The sequence below is a fragment of the Neopsephotus bourkii genome, unplaced genomic scaffold (genome assembly GCF_033783945.1).
Source record: "Neopsephotus bourkii isolate Nb327-2 ecotype Australia unplaced genomic scaffold, CSIRO-AGI_Nbou_v1 NB_962, whole genome shotgun sequence".
In the NCBI taxonomy this organism is placed as follows: Eukaryota; Metazoa; Chordata; class Aves; order Psittaciformes; family Psittacidae; genus Neopsephotus; species Neopsephotus bourkii.
This window is the reverse complement of record NW_026901456.1, coordinates 7,994,455-8,020,089: the sequence shown is the minus strand read 5'-3', so window position 1 is coordinate 8,020,089 and position 25,635 is coordinate 7,994,455. Positions and strand designations below refer to the sequence as shown.

Below are 25,635 nucleotides of genomic sequence, written 5' to 3'. Positions count from 1 at the left end.
GTTACTTTCTTTTCCTCATATGTCCTGAATGATATTCAGTCCTTGACGTGTAAAGTGAAAACCAGACTTCACAGCCTGCTCCAAGACTCTCAAGAAAACTTTAAGGGGAGCATTTACCTTTAGCTTTGCAGGATTAATGACTGCTAACTCCTGCAGTCTCCTGTTTATGTTACTACTTGTTCTGACATTAATAAATTAATTATGCTAAAGCGATACATTATTTATCTGCTGTTCCATGCCATTGCCCTCAACACATCAGTGTTTGGAGCTCTCTTGATGCCTCCCCAGACCTTGTGCAAGTGAGAGTTGTGGGCCTGCTCATATCCCTTTGCTGTCTACACCACAGGTGGTGCAATTTCACTGCACCTCTGAGCATCCCTCCTTCCTGCCAGTCACCATGGAAGGAAGCCAACCCAGAGACCCTCCCCACTTCACAAGTAGTGCTAGATTTGGGGCTTTCTTCTGGTAATCACAACCAATTCACAGGGGTGGGTTGACTTTGGGGTTTAGTGAGTTTCAGAAGCACCTGTGAACGTCCACCCATCCCAGCAATTCCCATTTCTCCAAACTGGGACATTTCTACCAGATTCAGTATTAAAACCAAACTAGATTATCTTGGGTTTAGGCTAGAAACTTTCACCAGGTGATTCAACACATCAATTCAGGAGAGATTGACAAGATGCTCCTGAAAAAAATGGTGAAAATCAAAAGATGCAATGGTAAAATCATAGGAGAGGCCAGAATAAGCTAAATCCACCTCTACCCCAGTTTCCCATGCCATGCATAGCCACTTACAGGTGCTTACAAGAAAACTTCAAGATAGAGCAGAGAAAATACAGTCATACACCATATTCTCCTCATTTACAACACCTGCCTCATCATTTTATGGAATTTGTTGTATTCTGAGAAATTATGAATAACATTATCTAAAGTCTCGACAGGCAGTGATACTTGCACAGGTTATTCTTCCAGTCTCCAGTGATCTGCAGCTTAGACATTTCCTGAGATAGATGTGTAGTTTGGGGGTTTAATTGCCCCAAACAGTTTTTCTTCAATGGGTTCATGCAACTGTTTTTCAGACCTGTGTGAAGCCCTAGCATCCACAATGTCCTGCAGAAAGGAGCTCCACAGAGGAACTGCATTGTACCCACATGCTCAGCAAAGAACCCTCTTTCTTTGTGTCTTCCTAACCCACCACTCAGACTTTATGTTAGATGAGACAAGGAACTCTGCCTCCTGTGACTTGTATGGAGCTCATGATCTGGAGAGACATAGTGTATGTGTCATTCCTGGTGTGGATGCTGTCCCACACTGCCATCTCCGTCGTGGGACCTTTTACAGGTTGGAGATTGATAACACGGCAAGTAAAAGTGGCTGTACTGTGAGTTTATAAGATGGTATAACAGTGTGAATCTGTGTGAGTCTCTGTCCCTTGCCTAATAATTGTTAACCTGTCACTTGCTTTTCTTGTGGTTGCTAAGCACTGAGCTGGTGTTTTCATAAAGCTGTCTGTTGCCCACCATATGCTCCTGTCACATTACATTGCACTCACGTGTACCTGAATGATCATACTCAGCTCAGGGCCCACAATTTTATTTGAAAAGTTAGGATTGCTCTTTTCCCAGGTGTGCAGCACTTCATGTTTAAGGACGTTAAGCATCACCCGCCTCTTGTTCTGAGTTCATTCAGATTTGCACAACCCATCTGATCAGTTGACTACCACAGAAATATGTTGCTAACAAATCTTACCCTCTCACCTCCTCTTCCAGGTGGTTTATGAGTTTATGAAGCTGCAAACATCCCAGCATAACACTCTGCCTGTTACCCCTTATTTATCCAGGAGAAAATTTCCTCCTCTGTCCTGGGACAATCTAGTCCCTAAGATCTTTACACTCTACAAAATCTTTCTTCACAGCTCATTTCTCCTGTGAGCCAGAGGGCTTTTCTTAACATTTCTTCTAATTACATCTTCTCCTTTCTAATTTGGGGTGACTGGGACACCACAGAGTGATACAGGCATGGGAGTAGAAGGGATTGCCGCAGTATGAAAATGATGTTTGCCACTTTGTACTGAGTCCCTTTCCTAAAAACTACTAAAACTCAAGCTGCCTTTTTGACACTTTGAATATTCAGTTGGCATATCCACAGCAATGCAAAGCTATGTGAGTGACAATAGCTAATTTGCAGCCCCTTTTTTTGTTTGTATAATTAGGTTACTCTTCCTCCATGCACTTCTCTTGGCACTTACCCACTCTCCCTTTCATTTGCCATTTATCACCTAGTCAGTCTTTAAAGATATTTCTCCAACTGTTCAGTTACCTGAACTTTTGAAAAATATGAAAAATTATTCTGAATCATCAGCATATTCATCACTTTATTATTCCACCAAGCTTTCCTGATCATTTCTGAACAACAGAAATCCTCTCTTCTCCCTTGTGATCGCTAACCTTTGTCTCTTACCTTAAAAGAAGTTATTTACTTACCTCTTTATGATATTACTTACCTTTGGTCAGGGTTTTTTTCTTTTCTGTTTTGTTTATTTGGCTTTAGAAAAAAAAGTCTTTCTTCTTCTATAGCTTCCTTTCCTCTGCATTTAATTTTTCTGGGTCTGTATGTGTGCCTGAGGCCATTCTTTTCATATTCTTTATTTGATGGTAAATATTTACACTGAATCATTCTTATTGTGTCTTTAAATAGCACCCTGCTGTTTGTGAACATTTCACCCATTTTACTCTTCCTTTAAGTTACATTTAATAAGTCTCCTTGGTTTCTATGTTTCCCTTTTTAGAAGGTAATAGATCAGGATTTGGTCTCTCTTATTGCTTGAGGCATGGTAAACTGAAATGAATCACAACCACTATCATAAAGAGACCTTTCAATGGCTGTGTCTTGAACCAGATCTTCTGCATTTCTCATACGCAGGTCAAATCTTTTCCTCTCTCTGGGTCATTGCAAAACTGATAGGGTATAGAAAAGAAACAAAACGCATCTTGCCCTGCCTTACTTTATTTTTTTTTTATTTCATTTTTTCTAGGTTTTAAAAGGAAGCTCATCTCTGTACTATGCCTTGGAAAGGACAAGCAGCATGTGGGAATGTGTGTATTGAAAACACAAGGCTCCAGAGAAGAGTATCTGGAAGAAACCCATGTCCCTAATTCCAGCCACAGCATCTTGTCCAGAGATGTACATTGAGGTGAATGTCCCTGTGTCAGGAGTGCAGACCCTGCCCACAGAGGCAGCATCTACCTGATCTACCTGTGGGTACCCTGAGTATACACACACATAGATGGTTTGTGTTGGTGCCCTACATGTACCGCCCATATAGCTTGTCTTGGTAGAACAGACCCACAACATGGCTTCACAGGCCCTGTGAGAAGCACACCCTGAGAAATATACCCTTTAAACACTGTGGTGAAACAGGTCATACCTGTGCTGCCTGTTCCCTACATCAATCCCCATGTACCTCCGAAAGGGATGGAGGAAGTGAGATATAGCAGGGCATCAGTGGCGGTAGCAAAGCAAGCAAACAGTAAGCCTGAACAATGAATGATAAGGGGGGAGAGTACTACTCATTTCTATGGCTTCTGGAAACACTCATAAAACCCAGTATTACAGGGAATGAGCAGCATGTAGTGAGGTTGACCTGAGAGGTGTTGTCAGACTATCCCTGCTCCTGAGTCTCTCCTCCTGCTAAGTGCCCCTCACACAGATGGAAGGAGCAAAATTGCTGAAGATTCCCCCCTCCTTTGTCTCTGATTTTTTTCTCTTTTGCGATGACTTAATTAATGAAACCCTCAAAACCTGGGGTTTAATTTGTGAGCTCACATGCAGTGTTGTTGGTCCAGGGACAGATTTCTCAGGTCAGCACTTATATTGTTACCACACAAGGAAATTCACTTTAGGACAAAGAACACCCTTTGGGATGTAAACCTAAGTTGTATTGTTGGTTGCTGGTTGTTTTTAAGTAAAAAACCACCAAACCAACAAACCCAAATCCCTTAAAAGTTCTGCACTATCAGAATAAAAATTTGTAGCCTGTTACTGGCCCGTAGCAAGAAGGTCCATGGTGATTTCTTCATTTCCTTGCTGGAAAAGGAATGAGAGCCCCATTCAGCTAAAAGCCCTGTGGGACCAGAGGACGGTGGTGAAGGAGGACATGGAAGCTGAAAAGAAGAAGGAGCCCTCCAAGCCCCTTCTGGCCATAGGCACTTGCCCTGTGGGCATCCTATGCTGAGTTACTAAAAGATCCAGGTAGGTGCTGGCCTCAGGGAAGGAAATACATTTGCAGGGAAACCCCAGATACTTTTCAAGGCTTTGCTATATAAACATATTAAAAATCTGAAAGTAATCCTCTGGCAGAAAGCAAGAAGCTTATTTCTGTCGATGTATTTGTCTTAAGATAACAATCAAATGCTCCTTCCGCAGCAAAAAGTCAGTGCTGGATTTGCCTTTGTGCATGCAGTTGGGATCCCGCCCAAGAGGTGACAGCTGACAGATAAGACTTAATTAATGCCCAGTAAGAAGCAGGAGGGATGAATGTTATCAGCAGTTCCACCTGACTCATATGATGGGCTGATAATCTATTGAAAACTCCATGGAGGTCTGAAAACGGTGGGTCCCCTCCTTGGGATCATAGAATGGTTTGGGTTGGAAAAGACCTTAAGATTATCTAGTTCCAGCCCCCCCTGTCATGGGTAGGGGCACCTTCAGCTGACTGCTTTCCTAGCACGCACAGGCAGTGTTTCAGCCAATCTCCCCCCCTGCACCATGAGAAGAAAGCTGATGGAAAAATTAGTAATGACCTGGCTGGATCAGACATCAAGGTGGGCCTTTAGGAGAGCTGTCAATGTTGCATGTAAAGAGAAAACTGGGCTTTTAACTTCTAAGTTCGACTTTTTCTCCCAGTGATGGAGGTAAAAGCCGTGGCATGAACTGCTGGAACACAGTCCTCTTCTCCTGCAGCTTGGGCTGTGTGAAATGAAGGATACACAAAATGTCTGGTTTACAAATCACAACTTTCCATGAGAAGCGCCATCAATATATTGAACAGGGATGAACATAAATGAAGTCCATAAAGTATTAAATAAGTTAAACAGCAGGAAAATGAGCTCTGTTGTATTTTCCCCTCAGACCAAAATTCCTAAGTCCTCCCACAGGGTTCAAAATACTTTTCAACAAATACCTTAAAAACACAACCATAGAACCTCAAAGTTCTCACTTTGAACTTTGTCAAGGAAAGAGGCACAAATCAAATTCGTATAAAAAAAATCAAAGCCATGAAGAGACACTATCACAGATTAAAAAAAAATATTGCATTTAATCCCTGTTTTGCTGATAAACAGGAAGAATTCCATGGTGGTTTTTCCATGGGAAAAGGGACACTGCAGAGCACCATGGGGGCTGCAGCTGGCCCTACCAGCTCTGCAGGTACCTCCTCTGTGGAGATGTTCCCACCATCCCACTACTTATCTCCCCTTCCCTGGAACTGCTTTGCTTGTGTTTAAGCATTGGAAAGCAGTTAAAAGTTTTTCTATTCCAAACTGGTGTAAATTGCTGCATGTGTGGAAACAAACAACAGCTTCAGCCAGGCTCAGTACTTCACAGTCACACCTTCCACTTCCTGTGTTTATGTATTTCTTCAGGTGCATGGTTTGCCCTGTGGTCTCCTGGAGTTTCACACCTCCAGCTCTCCTGCCTTACCTGTCTCACATTAAGCATAACCAAAATCTTAAGGCCAGGAAAAAATTGAAGCAGAATAGATACACTTGGTTAGGTAATAACTCTATGGATATTGCAGCAGCAGCAACCATGTAGCACTGTCCAGAGGTCTGAAACACTTTAATGGCAATGAAATCATCTGGGGTTGCCAGAGGCACCCAGCAGCACCGATTTAGTAGGTTATGGCATCATGTAGTAGATACGTAACCAATAGCTCATGAAAGCCCTGAAATTTATCTCAGATATATCAAAATATGCATGGCAGCATTTCCTAATTAAGCAAAAGAAAAGCCAGCCTCTGTGTGAAGCGTTGGATGGAACAATGTTATCAGACCTCTCTGGGCAAACACAAAGGTTGTATAAAATAGGCTGTTCCCAGGGAAAGCAGCACGTCTCCTCCACCCGCCTTCCAAGAGCAATGGATCTCAAAGTGACCTGTGTGCTCTCTGTTGTTCTTGTCATAGCCCTCAGCACCTTCGCAGGTGCTGCACCAAGTAAGTACATTCATCTGCTGTAACCTTCACAGGTATGTATGTGGGCCTCGTCCTACTGACTATAGCTGCGACAAGAGCATGGTTCCAGTTTACCTATCAGACAGCGAATGTCTCGCTCTGGTGAACATCCAGCTTTGACAAAGCTGGAGTCTACTTTATAATGTTTCAGAGATATCTATGGCAAAATAGAAAGGCTGCAGGGGAACTGTTGTGTTGCTGGAATAACCAGGAACCTGCCGCAAAGGCAGAGGGATGGACGTCCCCAGGAGCTTGCCAGGACTGGAACAGGATCTAGCTTTGTCTACATAGTCTGCTGAGGTTTATTTTATGCTACTTTGCCACATTAGTGCAATTGCAAAAGAATCTATCAGCCTCCTTAGCGAAAGACAAGTCCTTTAGGCAACTTCAGAAAGCAAGTAACTCTATGACAGACACCTAGGATATCGCTAGAATTTCTTGGTTGTGGATGACTATGCAGCAGACTTAAAATGTTTAAAGTATAGTGCAACTATTTGCATGTAAACCTATGTTTTTATAGACACCTGAGGAGAATGCAGGTATCTTCTGTCTTTACACCCAAGAGAAGGTGTGGATGCATCATCCCTGGAAGTGTTCAAGGCCAGATTGGATGCGGCTTTGAGCAACCTGCTCTAGTGGAAGGTGTCCCTGCCCATGCTAGAAAGGTTGGAACTGGATGACCTTTAAGGTCCCTTCCAACCCAAATCATTCTGTGGTTCTGTGATTCTATGGTTCTGTGATTCTGTGATTCTATGAATATCTACTGGATCTTTAACTCTTGTCACAAGATGGGCAAAGCAACAAACATTTACTAGCATGACATTTTGGGTTATGGGACTTGACTGTTTGAAGTGATCTATTTTAAAGTCTACAGACCTCACTGTGCTGGGCTGGCTTGGCTGCAAGTGAGACCACAGATTCTCAAAGGGTAGAGTACAGCCCTTACTGAAATCAGTGGGAATTTAAGAGCAGCTTTTAAACTGCACAGGTTCTGTTCTTAGCAAGGCATAGAAAAGGTACACTTGTGAAGTCTAGGGAAAGATCATTGTTCTCAGCAGACACCTGATAAATGCACCTCAGCTAATGGTTGTGCAGACTGACACCCAGTAACTTGCTACTTTTGTCCTGAACAGCAAGATGCCAGTGTAAAATGGAGCCCAAGGAGCGGAGCAACTGTGGCTACCCAGGAATCACAGCAGAGCAGTGCAGGAAAGCTGGGTGCTGCTTCGACTCTTCAGTCCCTGGTGTTCCCTGGTGCTTTTCTCCTAAACCAAAGAAAGGTAGTGCCTCTGATTGCATGAAAATGCGTATAACCATGGAGTAGCTCTGCTTTCCTCTTCAGGCCAATGAAATGGCCACAAACCTCTATTAGAAGGCCACTGGCAGTAGAATGCAAAGTCAAACTTCGCTTACACATGAGTCTTCTGTCCCATCCTCTTCACATAATATGTTTTCTCTTCCTTCAGTTACCAAATGTTATCTCTTCTCTTCCTTCTATTTATCAAATAACTCATGCTGATTATTCAAAACCTTTTTACTGCCATTTGTCTTCTTGTTCATCATTAGAGCAGGGGATCCTCAGCACTTATTTAAACAGGTTTTCTATATAGCTGAGGAGGACTTTAGCACTACATATCAAAGTCCTGAGTATGTGAGTCCCTCTGTAGTTGTTTGACACCTGTACAAAAGACCACAGGCATCCTGTAACTTCTAGGTTTTTCGCTCTTTTCTCCAGCCTGTTTTGATAATTGCTATTTCTTCCTCTCTTCCTGTTTCCCAGCCTAAGTCAACTTGGTGGTTCTTTTTTTTCCTCTTTCATTTTTGCTCCCAGTTATAATTCAATGAATTCTCAAAAATATCCCTTGGGAAATCTTTTTCTCCATTAAATTTTTCCTTCTGAAGCTTCTGAAGTCCTGCTTCTGGTTCTTGCCTTTGTTTTCTCAGAGGGTAAGAGCTGCTCTCGAGTCCTTCAAGGAATGGGTGTATATTTTACATTATGCTGAATGGAAGCCACATTTGCTGGGCTGACTGCGTGACTCTTTCTTAGGAGAACTTCAGGGCAATCTCAGCAATTGCACAGGTGAAATGAAAGGAAGTGAGAGTGCAAAGGCAACGTTACCCAGTGAAAGAACTCGATATGAATCAAGATTGGTCAACAGGGCTCCGAATTGTTGGAGGAAAAATTAGTTGTGCTTTTGAACAGTGTTTGCATTTAATGAAAGAAATGAAAACCAAATGGCAGCCCTTATGGTGCCATTTTGTAGACTTGCTTTTCTGAGCAGAACTGTTTCAGGAGAGGAAAACTGAATTATTCAGTCCAGATGGTATAACCTCTTTACCTGTGATTTTACTTTAAATGGCCTGGATGAGCTGTGATTTCCTCCAAAATGACCCACATCCTCAACTTGATATGCTGAGGAGGCTGGTTTTCCTCTCCCCATACTAGTCAGGCTACACTGGGGTTAGCATTGGGTCAGATCATGAATACAGCCTGGTCTGAGGCCAGTGTCTGTGGTACCATTATGGAGGACACATGGCTTTTCACCCCATTGCTGGATCTAGAAAAGGTAAAGTTCGGTCACTGCTTACCAGACACTTCTGGGGCAAATTTTGCCCTCTCTAGCCCCACACCAGCAAATCCACATGCCTTGGTATTTAGTTTTGTCTAACAGGCACGGTGAGGGTTGAACCTGCTGGCTGAAATTGGTACTGAGAAGTTCATCGGGACTGTCATGCTTGCTCACTGACCTCACCTTTGTGAATTATGCCACCAGGTAAACAGAACATAAAGTAACACTGCCTCCTTCCTTCCTTGGTATTGGCTTTACGCAGTTAGGAAAGTATGTCCTGCTGATTCTCGCGCCAGGATAAACTGTGGCTTCCCTGGCATCACAGCGAAGGAGTGTGAAAAGAAGGGGTGCTGCTTCAGGTCACATCCCGCTGGTGTCCCCTGGTGCTTCTACCACCGCGTGGTGGAGGAAGGTAACATCCTGCATGAGACATTGTCCCCACTTCCCTTTGGATCATGACAGCTCCTGGCAGGGTCCATGCTGAGCCCCGTCATGGTGTGCTGTGCCAGCCTGGTGCTGCAGGAGGGAGCAAGAAGGGGTATCCCACTCTTCCCACTGTGGGTGCAAGAGCTTCCTCACCTAGAGCATGAGCAGGAAAGAGGTGGCTAAACTCTAAAAAGCCTGGCTTTGCACAGAGGGATGGGTGTTGCCAATGCATCTGAGTCAGGGACTTGTGGGCAATGTGGCTGCACAGGTAGCCTGGGATCATACGTGAGCTCAAGCCCTCAGCTAGAGCAATGGTAGAGGTGCAGCTACCCAACTCACATCTACTTCATCACAAGAGATAAAAAGCTTTACTTTAGAAATGTGGAATGGAACATACAGAAAATTCTGATCCCCTACTTCTATTTTTTTAACTGGGATTGATTTTTCATTATATGTAACGTAGACGACCAATAGCCTCAGCCAGTTCCAACCCACCCCACAGTGCATTTTGAGGAAGTGTAATTCTGGGTAAGCCATCGCTAAAAAATCGACATTTTGGTGTCCTGCACCTAGGCAAAACACTTCCTAGCACCCTGTGTAATGGGTGAAGAAAACATGCCCCTTAATCTGCTTCTCCTCTTTACCTCCCCAGCTTGTTAAGAGAGAAACTTTCATCAAGAACCCTGTGATCACTGGACCTTCTCTAAAGGGAAATGACGGCTGGAGGTCCCAACTCAGACTTTATAGTTTGCAACAGTTATGTTTTCTACGTAATTTTTACCTTGGATCGACTCCTTTCTGACAAAAAGTTACTGGTAGCTTTTACTCCTTTAGTAGGCTAGTACCATGCAGGTTTTCACTGTAATAAAAGAACTATGATGTAATTTTTTTGTTCTCTGCTGTCTTTATTTTAAAGCAGTGTATTTCTCTGTTTCCCAGGAAATTTGGCATCTTAGCAACCCGCAAGTGACAGAGTAGTCACTAACACTTCCAAAAGGAACATGGCACTCAGCTTTCTGTGTTAGCTATACTTCACACTCACAAGTGACTGCTTGCATTTGTTAGTTGATACATGGCTTTGCATGGGCGTTTGCTCTTCTGAATACTGACAACTTTCAGTGTTCCCTTTATACAACTATAGCTGTGGGTTTGGACTTTTTTTCCCCTAGAGACATAGGGAAGGATGCCTTTGTTATCTGACAACTGAGCTGGTCTGACTCAGATGCCTCCTGCTTCTCTGCATCACCGTGTTTCTGGTGCTGCCAAGCTCTTGGTGCTGTTACCAGCGGGACATGGAATAGGTCAGGAAGGCAGGTACCCACCAGGTACCCTACCGAACCCAACATAGGCCCTGGCTGCTGGTGCAACATGCAGCTGAATCACTGCACACTCTCACTGTTAACCAGTATCTCCACAAGTGGGTCTCATAGGTCATGCTCAGGGAAAGTCTCTGCAACACTAAGATCAAGACACAGGTCCCCCTGGCCCTGACCTGTACCTGAAATAGAGCCTGCTGTGTCCCTCCAGACACAGGAGAAGCTCCTGGTCTCCAGTCCAGTGTGGCTGCTTTCTCCTGAGCATCTTTATTGGTCAGCACAGCAGCTTGAATGCTTCCCTGGTTCAGCTGAGTGAGAGCACAGTGAAAAGCCTCCAAGAGCACCAGTGGGAACAGAATGGGTATCATGAGGCTGCCACAGCAGCAAGCCGGGCTCGGGGCTTAGCAGGAAAGAACAGTTGTGCAGGGTTGTGCTGCAAGGAGGGAGAAAAAGATGGAGACACGTGCCTCCTTAGAGATTTCGCCAAGTACACTTTTGTGATAAATAAGTTGATCCAAGCAGGAAAAATCAGTCATTGATAAAACTTCATTATCTCGTACTTAAAATAGTTTCTATAATATGATATGAATATGGTAGGATATTGGGTATAATTTAAGTGATAAACTGATAAGTCTACTGAAGGCCTTTGAAGGTCTTTGCTGAGGAAGGTTTGGTGCTGTAGCCTGGGTGAATTTGGAAGGCCTATGCACAGCGTAATCATGGTAATACTGTGCTACAAAATCTGGTGCCACAGTTGGGTGTATTCACCAGGTTAACAGGGGCCTCACTGAAAAGGGTAACCCTAACTAGTGCTGTGGGAAACCATCTGCAGGGACTCAGTTTAGGCTGCCAGTTAGTGCTTTCAAGGGCAAAGCTCTCCCTGAGCCACACGTACTCACCAGAAGGCTTTTCCTTCCACAGAGGCACTGAGACTGTGTGCAAGAGAGCGTAAGGGGGCATGCGGGGACTTCAGAGGGAGAGGCTCAGATGAGCAACTGCTCCCTACTCTTGTCTCACCCTCAGAGATCTCTCTGCTGGGGCTGTGGCAGTGAAGCAGACGGAGGTCAATGGTCCTGCTGAGATTCACAGCATTCTGAGGCTGTATTTGGCTTTGGAAGAAAAACTATGAACAGAAATGTCCTAAGGGGGTGGTGGGCACTGTGGTGTCTTCCGCTGCAAAATCTGATGGGGAAACTCATCCTGGCAAGGCACAGGAGCTGAAACTCCTGGGAACTGCTTGAGCCCCTCTGCTGAAATGGTCTGCATGTTGGCATGGAGAAAACAAGCAGTGACTGTGCAGGAAAGCCGTGCTGATAGCAATCTGACCCAAAAAGGGTGAAGCATGAAGGGCTGAACTTGCTCACTTGCTGTCCCTGGGCATGGTGTCCCCTGCAGAACCCATTAATTGCTGCATGGTGAGCATCAAACCACTACCAGCATGCTAAGCCAGGACACTGTGTCATGCAGGTGCCCAGACATTTGAGGTTAAAAAACAGAGTTAATTGTTTATAGCACAAAAAATTATGACCTAAGAATCTGTCATCCTCAGTAAGTGCTAAGGGATGGCGGCTACTCTGGGAAGTTACGTTAAGTAAGCGCTTGAGGTCTCTCTATGTAGACTTTTATCCACACACACCCAAAGGCACTTGAAAAGACTGCCTAGAATTCTTAAAATTAACATTTTTGGTGAGAAAACAAGCTGACAGAACAGGTTAGAACACACAGCTGCTGAGGATTTGAAGATAGCAAGCAGAGCCAAGGTAGAGCAAAGTGAGATCCTGAAACAGGCATGCACACCAAAAACGAGTGTGCAGAACGTGATTCTTGCTTTCCTAGCCAACCTGGTGGCAGATGCCCAAGAAAGACAAAACACTGCATGGGAACAGAGGCATCCTGGCTGCTGGTAATTGACTGCCTTTTGGAGCTCACAGTCTGGCCAGCAAGTAGACACAAGTAGATATGTGCAGTTCATTCCTTTATTTTGCATTAATAGATTGACAATCTTCACTATCTAGCATGATTGAGATAGCTTCAATTAATTGGATTGTGCAAAGTCTGTCCTTTCCTGTCCTTTCTCCATCTTCTTTTTCCATTCTTTTTGCTTGTACTTAGCTTTATCTGGCACTAGGAATAGAAATTAAACCAGAAACTTTTAAAACTGTTTTTAGTGTTTCAGGCCGCCTGTTTTCAGGCTGGCTACTCTACCTAGTTAATCTGTGTGATGGAAAGAAATCTGAGTGTATCCTCAATGCCTTGAGACTGATGGGTGCCCACACTGGGTCATTTCAGATGTTCATCTGGCCCTTCATCCATCACTGACCAAAAAGGTTGCCTAGGGAGAGGTGAAGGATAAACATATAGCAAGGCTTCTCTTCTAGCAAAATGCAGAACTGTCACAAATGTGAATCAGTTTTAACAAGCAAACGTGAGAAGCACAAATGAAGACTTACCCTTTGTAGCTCTGCAATTCCTCTTGCACAGCCACATCACTGTAAGGTAAGTGAATAAGCATATAAAGTTCTGAATATTTTCCTGTGGGGGAGGAATAAAAAGTAGGCCAGCTTCATGTCTTTTGTCAACAAAGGTACCACTGGAATAGGAATCAATCTCTGTGACACAAAGCATTTGTGATGAGGAGGCTATTACACAGATAGTGAATGATGTTTAAAATCACAAATGACTGGTAGTCCTAAACTGACTGCAATCATGACAGCTCTGTGCAACCAATGCTTCACTCCTAATAAAGGCTGAATAGAAAATGTTTGCTGTTGCAGATTGGTTGCCTCTGTGGTTCTGCAGTGTGTGAGGAGATTCTACTGCTTTTTAAAAGCGATTGTAGCCAAGAAAAAGGTCTTGGAAATCATTCATTTTGAAGCAATGCAGGAAAGCTGTGTTTGGCTGACACAGAGAACTAACAGGGGAGAAAACTAGGACAGACAAGGCGCACAGAGCAGATGGGTGCTAGGAACAAAGAAAAAACCTGTAGCAATGTGAAAAAAGGGGTGTAACTGAAAACACCTCCAAAATGGTATATTTTCATGTGCCCACTCACTTAGGAGCCCATTCCCAGATGTCTCTGGAAATGGTATGCTTTCTGCATAGTATCTGCAAGTATCATACACCTCCTCTGGGAAAGCTCCTGCTCAAAAGGAATGTTTCAGGCAGGGTGCTAAACCAAAGTGAAAAAGAACACAGAAACTGAAATCTTCCTCTGTTGAGAGCAGCTAAATTGTGTGGTTCTGCCACAAGTCTCTAACGAGCTACTTGCTTCACTGATGCTTGAAAACTTGACTGTGATGCCCTCAAGCAGCTTGAAAAGCAGAAGGTAAAACACAAGAACCAAATCTGATTTCCCATGTTAAAACCAGGCAGAACGATGAACTCAGGACCCAGATTCAGTTACTGGGATGTTGCCCTTGCTGCCAGGCTGAGTCCAACAAAGGGGAATGCACTGCTCTGAGATGCAGGTTGCAAAACCTTGTCTGTGAGCAAAGCTCAGGTGAGTTTCAGAAGCTCAAAGGTGAGAGTTTCCCAAGCAGCTCTCTACTGGAAACAGAAGCCATCTTTAGGCAGATCAGCCCATTATTACTCTGTAGACTTCTCTCCTCCAAACATTCTTCTAAGGCATTTGAAAACTGCCAGTGTCAGTATACAAAACAATGAGCTGCCTGACTACCTAAGACAGCATGCATGGTCACTGTTCCGGTACACCCCACCAGGTACGCAGTGGGAGGATGAGACTATAAACGTGATCTCATTACTGGAAAACAACGGCCAAACAGACAAGACTTTGCTTAAAATGTGTGTGCTGCAATGCGTAATTCATTCAAGTGCTAGTACTAATGTGTAGAGCTTGCAGATGCTATAGAAGAGGATGCTGTTTTGTTCAAGTGTTTGCAGTCATTTGGTGCTACAGTCCTTGCTAGTGAATGGTAAAGCTTCTGTGTGCCTATCAGAGGTGAGCCGTGGGATAAAATAAAGTACTCTTCTGCTGGAGACAGGTGTATCTCTTAATCTAGCTATATCTGGTGCTTTGTGAGCACACTTTGTAGGTACTCTTTGTGGCAGTCGGAAATTCCCCTCAAAGACGGCACTAGACAAAGAGAGGCACTTGTAGGGTCTTGCTCACATCTGTCTCTGAGATAGGTCTCCCAAGCTGCCTTCAACACACACTTCCATCTCTGAGCATAACAAGTTTGTTTGGAAAAACAGAAACTTTGAGGGATTTAATACTGAAATACAACAACTGAAATGAAACTCTGGAAGTATTTCACTGCAGCTGAGCCAAAAAACCAGCTTCATTGCTGAATTTGTTGCAGAAACTCTAGGAAATTCCCAGGGTTCAAAGCCTGTGGAAGTTAGATGGGTCTGACTAAACACAGGCCTGATGGTTGTTTGAAAGCAGGAATTGTCAGTTGGATGATCTTGGTCTGTGGTGTTTCCAGGAAGCTTCATGAAGGGTAGGTTTGGTTAAGTAAAACCCACCCAGGACACGTGCTCTTGAAAGACTCTTGATAAAGCTATGAAATCTACTTAATATTTGACTCTACAGATGCTGGTGGGGATGAGCAAGATGGTGTTAGGAACAGGTAGAGCTTTGTCCAACCTGCCCAGCAGAGCAGATGAACTAGCGGTGTGAAAAGAGAATGACTACGAATGATAAAACAGTGGAGGCAAATAGTGCAATATTGCAATAGTGAAGGTGGTTTTGCATCTACAGGCTGATAATGGATCAGATTCACATTTTATAACATTTTCCATCTGTGGGGCAGATCAGGTACTGACTTCCTTCTCAGCCTTCCTATGTGTGTGTGGGCAAAGACACAGAATCAAAATATCAGGTATCCAGCAATGCTGTTGCACAAAGTTAATACCACACAAAAAATGCTCAATGTTGAAAATACCTTCGAGGCACCGAAAAACATGAGAGAAACCAAATAAGGCTACAAAATTGAAAATAAAATAAAGAAATTGATGCAATTAGTGCCAATTTGACTAATCCAGCCCTTGACAGCCCTTCTGCCCTAAATAGAGACTGTAACATACACTTCCCTGCCGAGCCCTTTATTAAGGCTCTCCTAAGTCAAGATGTCAGTGCCAGCATCTGACAGCTCGACAGCCGCTCGTTGCCCACCTGGGCACTGCACAGGTCCTTATATCTTCCCATGCTGAAAAAGGTGATCAGTTCTTACCATAGCAACTTTTCTGGTTGCCAATGGCTTTCAACCTGCCTTATGAAGCAGGTTTTAAATGGATAGCTATTAGAAAATACAGTATAAATTGTCCTGTATATTCAAAACCTCTTTATGCATGAATCCATTTGGAGTACACAGTGGATGGTAATGGGATGTGAGGTATATGAATTTTTGTGGCATTGGTTGGCTTATTTCACAGCATTGACTGTAATATAAAACACTGAAAAGTAATTTATGTTGCTACTGAGGCTATGAAGGGCTCCTGTTCCCTCTTTTCTCCTCCTATTGGCATGGGGCATCTAATTCTTGGGACTGTAATTCCTTCAGTCTAATAAAAAACACAGCATAAAGTATGAACTTTGTTATCATTAGAAAATTGTCTTGACATTACTTTAGAAAATGCAAGCCTGTTGGATCTTTAGGATAATTTATCTCTTAAGCATCACTGCTCACATCATTTAGGACTGGGCAATTACCTAACTTGTAAAACTTAGGGTTGCTATCCTTGAACTGTGGTGACCAATCCAGGCAGTGTTACTGTGGTGATCAGGAGGGGTGGCACAAGGACAGTGATGTCATCCAGGTGCTGTGCAACACAGACCTTTGCTCCGAGCCAGTGTGACTGTACTTAACATTTTAAGAATTCTCACTGCATACTTCTGTCACCTGCCTGCATTAGGATTTACCTGAAACCACCACAATGTGCATCTGAAACAGGAAAATCGATGTCCTTGCTGGCTGCCAGAACCTAGGCGCAGGCAGAGAAAACATGTCCCTACCAACTCACCTGCCACTTTCCCTTGAGAGAACAGAGACAAAAGACATCTGTCTGAAAATAATAACACTTTATTTGATTTTGGTTTTTTTTTGTTACATTATCATAAATGTTCTCTAGTCTCAGAAAACAAAGCCCTAGTTTGGAAAATAATGCACATACAAATCTCTTCTTATGAGTATTAAGTATACAGAAATATACAAAGATTTCTCTATTATTGTAATATATCATCAGAATGCCCCACATCCCACATGTTTACTCAGGTCAACTGTACCAGTAAGCATAAACTACAAAGGTAACAAGCAACCTGAAAAAGACATGGTTTAGATAATATAATTATATATATGTATATATATATATGTATCTACAACAGTGCAAATATATCACAGCGTGCAGGCAGCAATAGTCTCTAAAGAAGCCTAATAAAATTGATTCATAGTAATGCAAATGCATTACAGAAACAAGAGACAACAATGACATATTATACAGAATATGCACACTTTAGCACGCTGATTTAAAATGATACCTTGCATTGACTCTTGCTTTAAAAAACAGAAGAACAGATGTTAAATAATTCAATGACAGATTCAAGGGCAGTATCTCACAATAAAGTCAAATGACTCAGATAAGGTATTTCACAAATCTTTACTGACACAGGTAAAGGCTTGGCTACGCTGCAGGACTTGTCTTCTTCTTAGATTTGTCAATGTAGTATTTTCCTTAAATTTAATTTACTATTACCATAATTTCAGAGCATTTTTTTTCCACTTTTTTGTTTTTTAATTGCTCACAAGTGACTCACATTTGTGAAGTTTGGTACAATTATCACAGGAAAGCTGGTTCTTGGAAGTAATAGAAAGGAGTCTGTGTAATGATTACCCTAAATGGGCTACTAAAATAAGCTACAATGGGGTCAAAAAAAACCCCAACCCATTACAGATGCCACAGAAGTAAAATAACCCCATCAACCTTAAAAGCCAGGACTTCCATGTTGCCTTGCAATCTGCTTAAAAAGACATTCTAGATTTTCTTCTTCAAAGAGTAAAGCACACCCATAGATCCAGCACATTATGCATTCAGTAGCTCAAAGCAGCCTAGAAGTTATCCCTCCACCTCTTAACTACCTCGCACTGTTCCCAAGCAGCTGATTTTGACACCCCATGTGGACAGCAACAATGAATATCTAGCAATTAAGGACACAAGCAATTGGTAAGCATGGCCTGAGCTGCATAGAGGACCCAGAAAGAAAATGGGTTGACAAAATCTTGATGTACCTCAAAGGCATGAACAATGCTGAGAATGCAGGCTGGCAGGCTGAGTCATGGGGATTTCTTGTGCCAAAGGACGCAGATTTTGACTGGGCACCTTTTGTTTTACTGTGCTGGCAATGGATCTCCACAGAAATCTAAATCTCTTACAGGAAGGTTCTACAGTTGACAACTGCATGAAGTTATGGTTCATTATACGATTCCAAAACAACAAAAGCACTGACGCTAGATTCCGTGCTCTGCAGTACCATTTCTCCTTCACAAACTCCACATGAAATCCATACAGAAACAGAAATACACTAACAAATGCACAGAATTAAAAGGAAACTCGTTATGCCTTCAGGCTCAACCTGCAAGTTTTGGGTATGTAATATGCAGAATGATATCTGGGGTTATAAAAACCACTCAGTGGGATTCATTACAACAATCTCTTTCTGTATTATGAAAACAGGAATTTAAGAACAGGACAGTAGCAGCTGATCCCTGAAAATGCTGCTGCCCCTGTTCACAAACAGCAGAAGTCATGATTAACTTCAGTGACACTCAGCACTTAATTTATGACTCATTAGTGCTGTGTGGCAGTGTCATGGGCACAGCAATGCTCAGCCTGTTATAAACTGTTACAGAGGACATGACACGGTGTCATTTTCTGCCTACTTCTCATTCCCAGCAGCTTTTCAAATTGTCATACTTCATAAATGGCTTTCCGCAGGGAACTAAAGGAAAGAAATTCCTGAGCAATTGCACCCTATCAGCCTGATCTGGTAGGAAAATGGGCATGCATGAGATCATACGTAGGACAGTGTTTCTGCAGCTGCCACTCAGATCCCCTCTGCAGAAATACGGGCCCATTATCCACAGCAGCTGACCTGCGCTAGCGGAGCCTAAGGCTAGCTACTGCCACAGCCACCCTCCATGTTTTCTAATATTCCCGCTTTTAGCAGGGATCTTTGCTGCCCTGTGTGAATGATAAAGTGAACAACGACCCTAACACTCGAGTTCAGGGTGAAGTCCAGACTTTTCTAACCTACAACAGGGCTACAGAAACAAGGTAACTTCAAAAAACTCATCTACTTGTTAAGTATGCTCTTGTATCCACACTGCAAGACCAGATTTAACAAGTTTTCCTTTCCTCATGACATCCCTGTAGTTCCCCTGAGTTGGCTGCCCCTTCTTCCGAAGGTCATAAACTCAATTTTTTGTCCTGAGTTCTAGCTAAAAGCTCTCTGTTCAGACAGGCAGGTCTTCTTCCCAACTGGCCTGTCTCTTGGCAGATGGGGATGGCCTTCAAGATTTCCTTCTTGAAGCATGTCCAGCCTTTCTGGTCTCCTTTTCCCTTCAAGACTGCCTCCCAAGGGACTCCATCAACCAAGCTCCTAAACAGGCCAAGTCTGCCCTCCAAAAATCCAAGGTAGCAGTCTCTGCTGACTCCCTCCTTACTTCTCTAAGAATCAAAACCTCTATCATTCAGTGATCCCTATGGCCAAGATGGCCTTCAGCCATCACATCACCCACAAGTCCTTCTCTGTTTGCAAACAGCACGTCCAGTGGGGTGCCTTCCCTTGCTTGCTCACTCACCACTCTGTCAGTATGTTACCATCTTCCGCACACTCTAGGAACCTCCTGGACTGTTTCCTCTCTGATGTGTTGTATTTCCAGGAGACATCTGGTAAGTTGAAGGAGTAGCCCTCAGGAAGCAGAAGCTTCTCTTTGCAGCTTTAACCTGGACGCTTAGTCAGCAAAGCACTTAAGCCTGGACTTTAAAGACATTAGTTGTTCCTTTGATTCACATGAGACAATACAGATGTGAGAAGTTATTAACATTAGGCACTTTGTTGGAACAGAGCTTCAAAGGATCCCATCAGAGTCACAAACATCTATATAGTGCTGAATAAATAGGACAGGGCTTCCTCTGTAAGGATCACTGAGGTGGTACAAGTCTGTATGTACTACACTTCTTTCCAGAAACAAATGCTTAATGAAACATTCGTTTCTGTTGACAACACAGACTTGAACACAAAAGAGTAGATTTAAATGCCAGTCACCTGATATATCATAGAATCACCGAATGGTTTGGGTTGGAAGGGATTTTAAAGCTCATCTAGCTCCAATCCCCCTGCTATGGGCAGGGACACCTTCCACTAGACCAGGTTGCTCAAAGCTGCATCCAACCTGGCCTTAAACACTGCCATGGATGGGGCAGCCACAGCTTCTCTGGGCAACCTGTGCCAGTGCCTCACCACCCTCAGAGTACAGAGACCAGTACATCCAGTAGTTGGACTCAAGTGTTTATTACCTCCCACTCATATAACCAGCCCTCCCTATTACTTGTGCATATATATTCCTCTCTTTTAATGAAAAAAAAGATATCTTGGGCATCAGATACTAAGAAGTAAACAGGATTTTAGCACCAAATAATCTTCTGTTACTCCCTTTGATCTATAAAGATGAAATTTTCTCAATTTCGTGAGTAGAATCTGTTTTCCAAATCTTTTATTTAATGTTAAACAATGATTTAAAATCTTCTGAAAAACTTTCAGTGTTTTTCAGATTATACGCAGGTTTCTGTGAAGACAACCAACAAAAATACATTTCAAAGCACCTAAAATCTTATCTGATGCAAACAGTAACCAAAGCAACATGTCAAAAACAAGTTGAAATAACACAAGGAGGCCTACAGAACACTGACGTCTTCCTGCAATCCCAACAGAAATTGTACAGAGTTTTCCAGAGACCTTTAAAAACCTTTAGCCTCTTAAATAAATCTTAGCCAGATTGTGACTGGTTCAAATGATAACGATGGCATTGATTTAAATCAGTTTATGGCTATTAATATATGGCTATATAAACTGAGGATTTGAAGTCTAGAATCTTGGTGACCTCATTATTCTTCCACATGAAGCCTCCAGAGCTTCCCAATGTGCTTGCTGAACATTACAGCACATGCATGCTCAGTCCATTAACCTAGGAATGTGTTTTATAGCAGACTGTTAGAATTTATTTCCACATAAACAGAAAAAAAGCCAAGCTGAGACTATGCTAAAAATTTTTAAGCCTGTGTTAAAAATCTTTGCAGTGTGTAAAAATGTAATTGGGATGGACTTTAAACACTTCTGTTCCACAGTAGTGAGAAAAGAGGTATCACTGATTTTAGAGCTAAGGAGGGAAAGAATTATTATCTCATCTATGTGTAGCACTGATGTTTCAAGAAAATTCATTTATTGATTTACTAGGATACTAGAGTCTGTAAGTGTTGCTTAGAACAGTAACTTTCAGCTAAATGCTACCAGCAGATGGACGGGAAAAAGGCTATCTAACAAATAAAGGAGTGGCAAAAATATTCCAGAGCATGTATTTTCTTAGGAACACCCATGGAGGACCAGACCTTTTCCTGCCACAATACAATACAAAGTTATAGTACAGGAGGACATATTGCAGACTGAAGAGGTAAAATCTACAAGGTAAAGTCTAGGGAGGAATAGGCACAGATAACAAGATAGCATCAAAGGAACTCATACCGCTAAACTGGTCTGGATGGGAAACGTCAGCAGAGTTACTTCATTTAATACACTGCAATGGATTTTCCATGCGGTATTTGGTAAATGGTGTTGGTAAACACAAAACATGAACCCTGAAGGTATTTAATGCACTGGACATCACACTCTTTCACACTCAGCTAGTAGACCAGCAGTATGCAACACAAGTACTATGGGAAATGTAGTCTTTTGCCTGCTTGCAATCAGCATCTGAACTGTCTGTAACGTTCACAAATATTTCGAGAGTCTTGAAATAGTCAAGGCATGCTGTGCCAAGGGATTTCACCTTGTGCCTTATTTAAAAGTGCTTCATGGTTACAAATATTATTCAGAATAACCAAATTCATAACTTCTCATACCTGACAGCCACATAGGTCCACACTGGCTTGTGGTTATGCCTGGAAAAGCTGCGGAACTGTCTAAAAGCTTTTTGTGAAAAAAAGTAACAAAACTAAGCAAAGAGGTTGTAGGAGGATTCTTCTGTTTTCTCCTACAGTAAAGGTTGACTTTGCTTCCACAGGTGAATCTCAATTTCAGGGAAAGTTCGGCTAACCTTCCTAAAACATGCGACTTGTCTTAAAGTCTTCCAGAACACAGGCTTAAATTCAAACGTCCTTAGTTTAACCGATACACATGCTCTGTGTCTGTACTGGCAAACTAAACAGAGCCCAGGCACAGGCCAGGAAAACTGGGAAACAGGTGTCTTCATTGCTAAATGACAGAGCTGCAGCCCAGCACAGCCAGAGCTTTTCCAGCTATGTTTGGGCTCTAGGAGTTAGCATAGTACAGGGACCATTCCTGTTAGTCCCAGTTGTCTGAGGACTAACAGGGTTGGCCCTGGCACTGTTTAGTTTACTGCTATACATGTAGCCATGGAGTCTTCAAAAACAGTCTGAATTGTGACTGTTGGTGGTGGCCAGCAGATGCACAAGGTCTACTTTACTGCCATGAGCTGCTGAATGTTTTGCTGACGTTGAGCTACTTCCAAACTAGAATACATCAGCATCCTGATACACATTTACAGAGTGCATTGGTCTGACTCAGAAGTCTGTGACACTAAGGTGAAGATACAGTAAGAGCAGAAGGTAGTGGAAATTACACAGAAGTTGGCCAAGGTGTCCCACATGAGTATGGGATCCATAATTTCATTTTGGGTTGAAAATCCAAACCATGAAAACCAGTGACATGAGCCACATCAACTTGGAACCAGAATTCCCCCTGCCAGATTTACAATGGTGAAACATGCAAAACAAATGCATGTTTCTTTTAACAGTTTCATTGATGCTTAGATAAATTAGCTACTAATTCCCATGTTACGCATGTAGACTTCAGGATGAGAACAAAACTGCTTGGCATAATTAGACTTGTAGTATTACAAGATCATTTGTGTATTTTTCAGAGTTCTAAGCGTAATGTGTTGCAGATATAATAAACACTGCCAGGTGAGGCAGTCACAAGTGTTTTAACACAATACCCCAAGCTCTGAGCTGTGGATAGCTCTTGAGCTCCATCAGGCTTTAACAAGCTCTCAGGCTTCAGGGATAGATTCTGCTTTCACAATTTAAGAAAAAAACAAGCCTTGGAGAGCTTTGATAGTTTTCATTCACAGGAGGTAGATCAAACAGACTGTGAGCAGAGTTATTATTTTAAATATCACAAATATTGATTTAAAAGATACTGCAAAAGAATGTTTTTTTCATTCATTCAGCAACAGCTTGAATATGTCTGACTGCCTGTGCTATCTACTGATGCTTCCAAACATGGGCCACAGGTTTAGTGCAGACTCTGAATCTGCCTTTTCCTCCCATCATTACAGTTTTCAGATATGAGACCAGCTCAACAGGTAAAGCACCAGAATCCTAAATTTAGAGAAACAAAAATGATGACTTGAATCTCTTGAGGTTTGTTTTTAAAAAAAGTGCCCATATTAAAAAGGTATCTTTACCTTATTAATTAATACATTTAGAGACTTTTGGCCAGAAGGGGTCATTCTGTGGAAAAGAATTGCAAAATAATACATAGAAAACTGCAAAGATGAAACTCTGAATTTAAAAAGATGAGAGAATCCTATTTTCTTTGCATTTCCCATTTAGCATCTCATTACCTTGTCAACTATAGATGACATTATACTATTCTGGCTACCAGGACTAGTATCTTAGCGACTTTAACCCGAAATTGGTTTTCATACGGAAAGTTCCTGCAGGCAGATTTTTTGTTACAGTTACACTGCCTTGGTTTTGATATCCTGTGGTGTAAAATTCCCTTCTATTTCTTCTTCCTAGTTAAAGCTAGAAAGTGTAATGAAAACATGACCCAACCCAACTGGACTGATTGGCTTAACACTGTATGTCCACTATCCCATTGTGGTTCTCTATGGGCTAGGTCATAACAGCATCTAGCTGGGCACTGGAGACTGGCCTGCCATAGTGAGACAATGTCAAGTGCCCTCTACTGCATGTCTAAAGATCTTCCTACTGCATTGTTTTAGCTGGTTTTCCTTTACCTCTCTGCTCGGATTTTGTATCTGAGAACAAAATAGGCAATTAGGCGCAGAGAGAAGAAGAAAATTCCAAGAACAATGAAGTCCAGGTAAAGTTTGGCATTTTCTACATCCAGTTCTCTCAGAATGGCCTCTGATTTTTGAAAATGGCAAGTGTCATCTTTGTCACAATGCAGGTCTTCTCGATCCAGTCCATAGATGGAGAGAATAACTCCTTCAAACCCGTATCTAGAAAGAAGAAAGATGGATTACAAGGAAAAGTCCTGATGATCTGTTTAGAGGTACTCCACCAGCAATAAAACCCCTGAGAGCTCGGCTGCAACACTTAACTACTGAGTAGTTCAGTATTGTTCTGACACGTGTCTCAGGGCAAGTTCTAATCCTGTTACCATCAAGCAAATCATGTCACTGGTATTTTACATAAGATTGAAGAAGGACAGGAGTTTTGCCTTTAACTGCTTCCAGCTAGTTTATAATGCAATTTCTCCAAAGACTAATTTCAGCTCTTATTCAGAAATTCCCCTTTTAAAAGTGACATAACTAATTCATTTTCCTCTTAAATAAGCAAAACCAAGAACACAATTATGGTTTGAAGTCAGAAACATATTCAAACAGGCATCAATCTTGAATGCTTCTTCTCTTTCCTTCCATGCACTATAGTTTCACTAACAATGCACAGCTCCCACATGTCCCCTGGCACGGGCTGCGCTTACCATTTGAGTTTGTGAGGAGAGTGAAGAGAGGGCTTCAGGAGACCCCACATGGGCTGGACAATGGCTTACGGCCTCATCTTGAAGTCTAGCTCCTAATTCAGGGGGGGTGGTCTCATTATCCTTTGTAGGTCTCTGTATACGACCTCACTTGCTAAATGAGAGGTTACTTTAGCTTGGGCTTTCTCAGTAATAGGGCAGCTTGGGCAGGGTGGGGAAAAGGAGGATGAGAAAATTCCCCTCACCTAATTTCAGCTATAAATATTTAGGTGTCTTGTCTAAACTAACCCTCCGTGCCAGACTCGAGAGGTTTCCTCATGGCAATCATCCCATCTAAAGATAGCTGTCTCAGACTGCAACAAAGGCTAACATAGATGGGATATAAGGTGCCTATGGTTCTTAAAACACTAGTTTAGATTACAGATGACACAAATCCCACACCTCTTGTGGTAGTGCTACCGCAAAACTTAATAACAGGTCTTTATCCAACAAGACTACCTATGACACAACATTGTCTTTCAATATAAGGTGCTGGCATCAAATTCTCAGTTGAGCATACTGTCCCTATTATTTCAGATATTCACTATTACATAATCTAGGCAGATTTGCATGCTGTGCAATCTCACTGAATTCAAGGAGACTGACATGGACTTGTAGCCAATAAATTTTGGCTACAAATACTAAATGTTCCTATTTATTTCATGTCATATACAACATAAAATGCAGTGAGAAAATGTGTCACACATCACATGTGAATTTATACTCTAAAAGAATGTGCTGTGAACATAAGTCTTTTGCTACCCAAAATAACCAACCAAGCAAGCAAAGGTAAACATACAGCATTTCCAGATGGGAGGTTAATGGCCTCCCTAGCAGTACCTGACATAGGAAATGTAGGACATCCACTGGAGGTATGTTGGGATGGTATCAAAGCTAACAAAAAACCCAGAGAACAGAAGCACCGGGATTGCAGTAACTGGGCCCACAAAAGTGGCCACCTGTGAAGAGAAGGAACAGACAAATATCTTGTCAGACAGACATATTAAAAAATGAACTTCCTCTTTCATCTGATGTCCTGGCCTCCAGCAAGGAAACTAGCCTTTGAGGGA

General features: G+C 42.5%; 2 protein-coding genes across 2 annotated transcripts in view; one reads left to right on the top strand and one right to left on the bottom strand.

Moving 5' to 3' along the window:
• Positions 1 to 6,033: 6,033 nt before the first annotated feature.
• Positions 6,034 to 10,204, top strand: LOC133215359 (trefoil factor 2-like). The gene is made up of 4 exons (XM_061359365.1): positions 6,034 to 6,212; positions 7,364 to 7,510; positions 9,063 to 9,212; positions 9,879 to 10,204. Exons 1-4 carry the CDS (start codon positions 6,041 to 6,043, stop codon positions 9,884 to 9,886), a joined length of 477 nt encoding a protein of 158 aa, XP_061215349.1. The 5' UTR covers positions 6,034 to 6,040; the 3' UTR covers positions 9,887 to 10,204.
• Positions 10,205 to 20,283: 10,079 nt separating this feature from the next.
• Positions 20,284 to 25,635, bottom strand: part of ABCG1 (ATP binding cassette subfamily G member 1) — a 49,932-nt gene continuing 44,580 nt past the window's right edge. Inside the window, exons 14-15 of the mRNA XM_061359208.1 lie at positions 25,406 to 25,524; positions 20,284 to 24,044 (exon numbers count right to left, since the gene is read on the bottom strand). Of these exons, the coding sequence (XP_061215192.1) occupies positions 23,816 to 24,044; positions 25,406 to 25,524 (348 nt within the window). The 3' untranslated portion in view covers positions 20,284 to 23,815. The remainder of the gene's footprint in view (positions 24,045 to 25,405; positions 25,525 to 25,635) is intronic.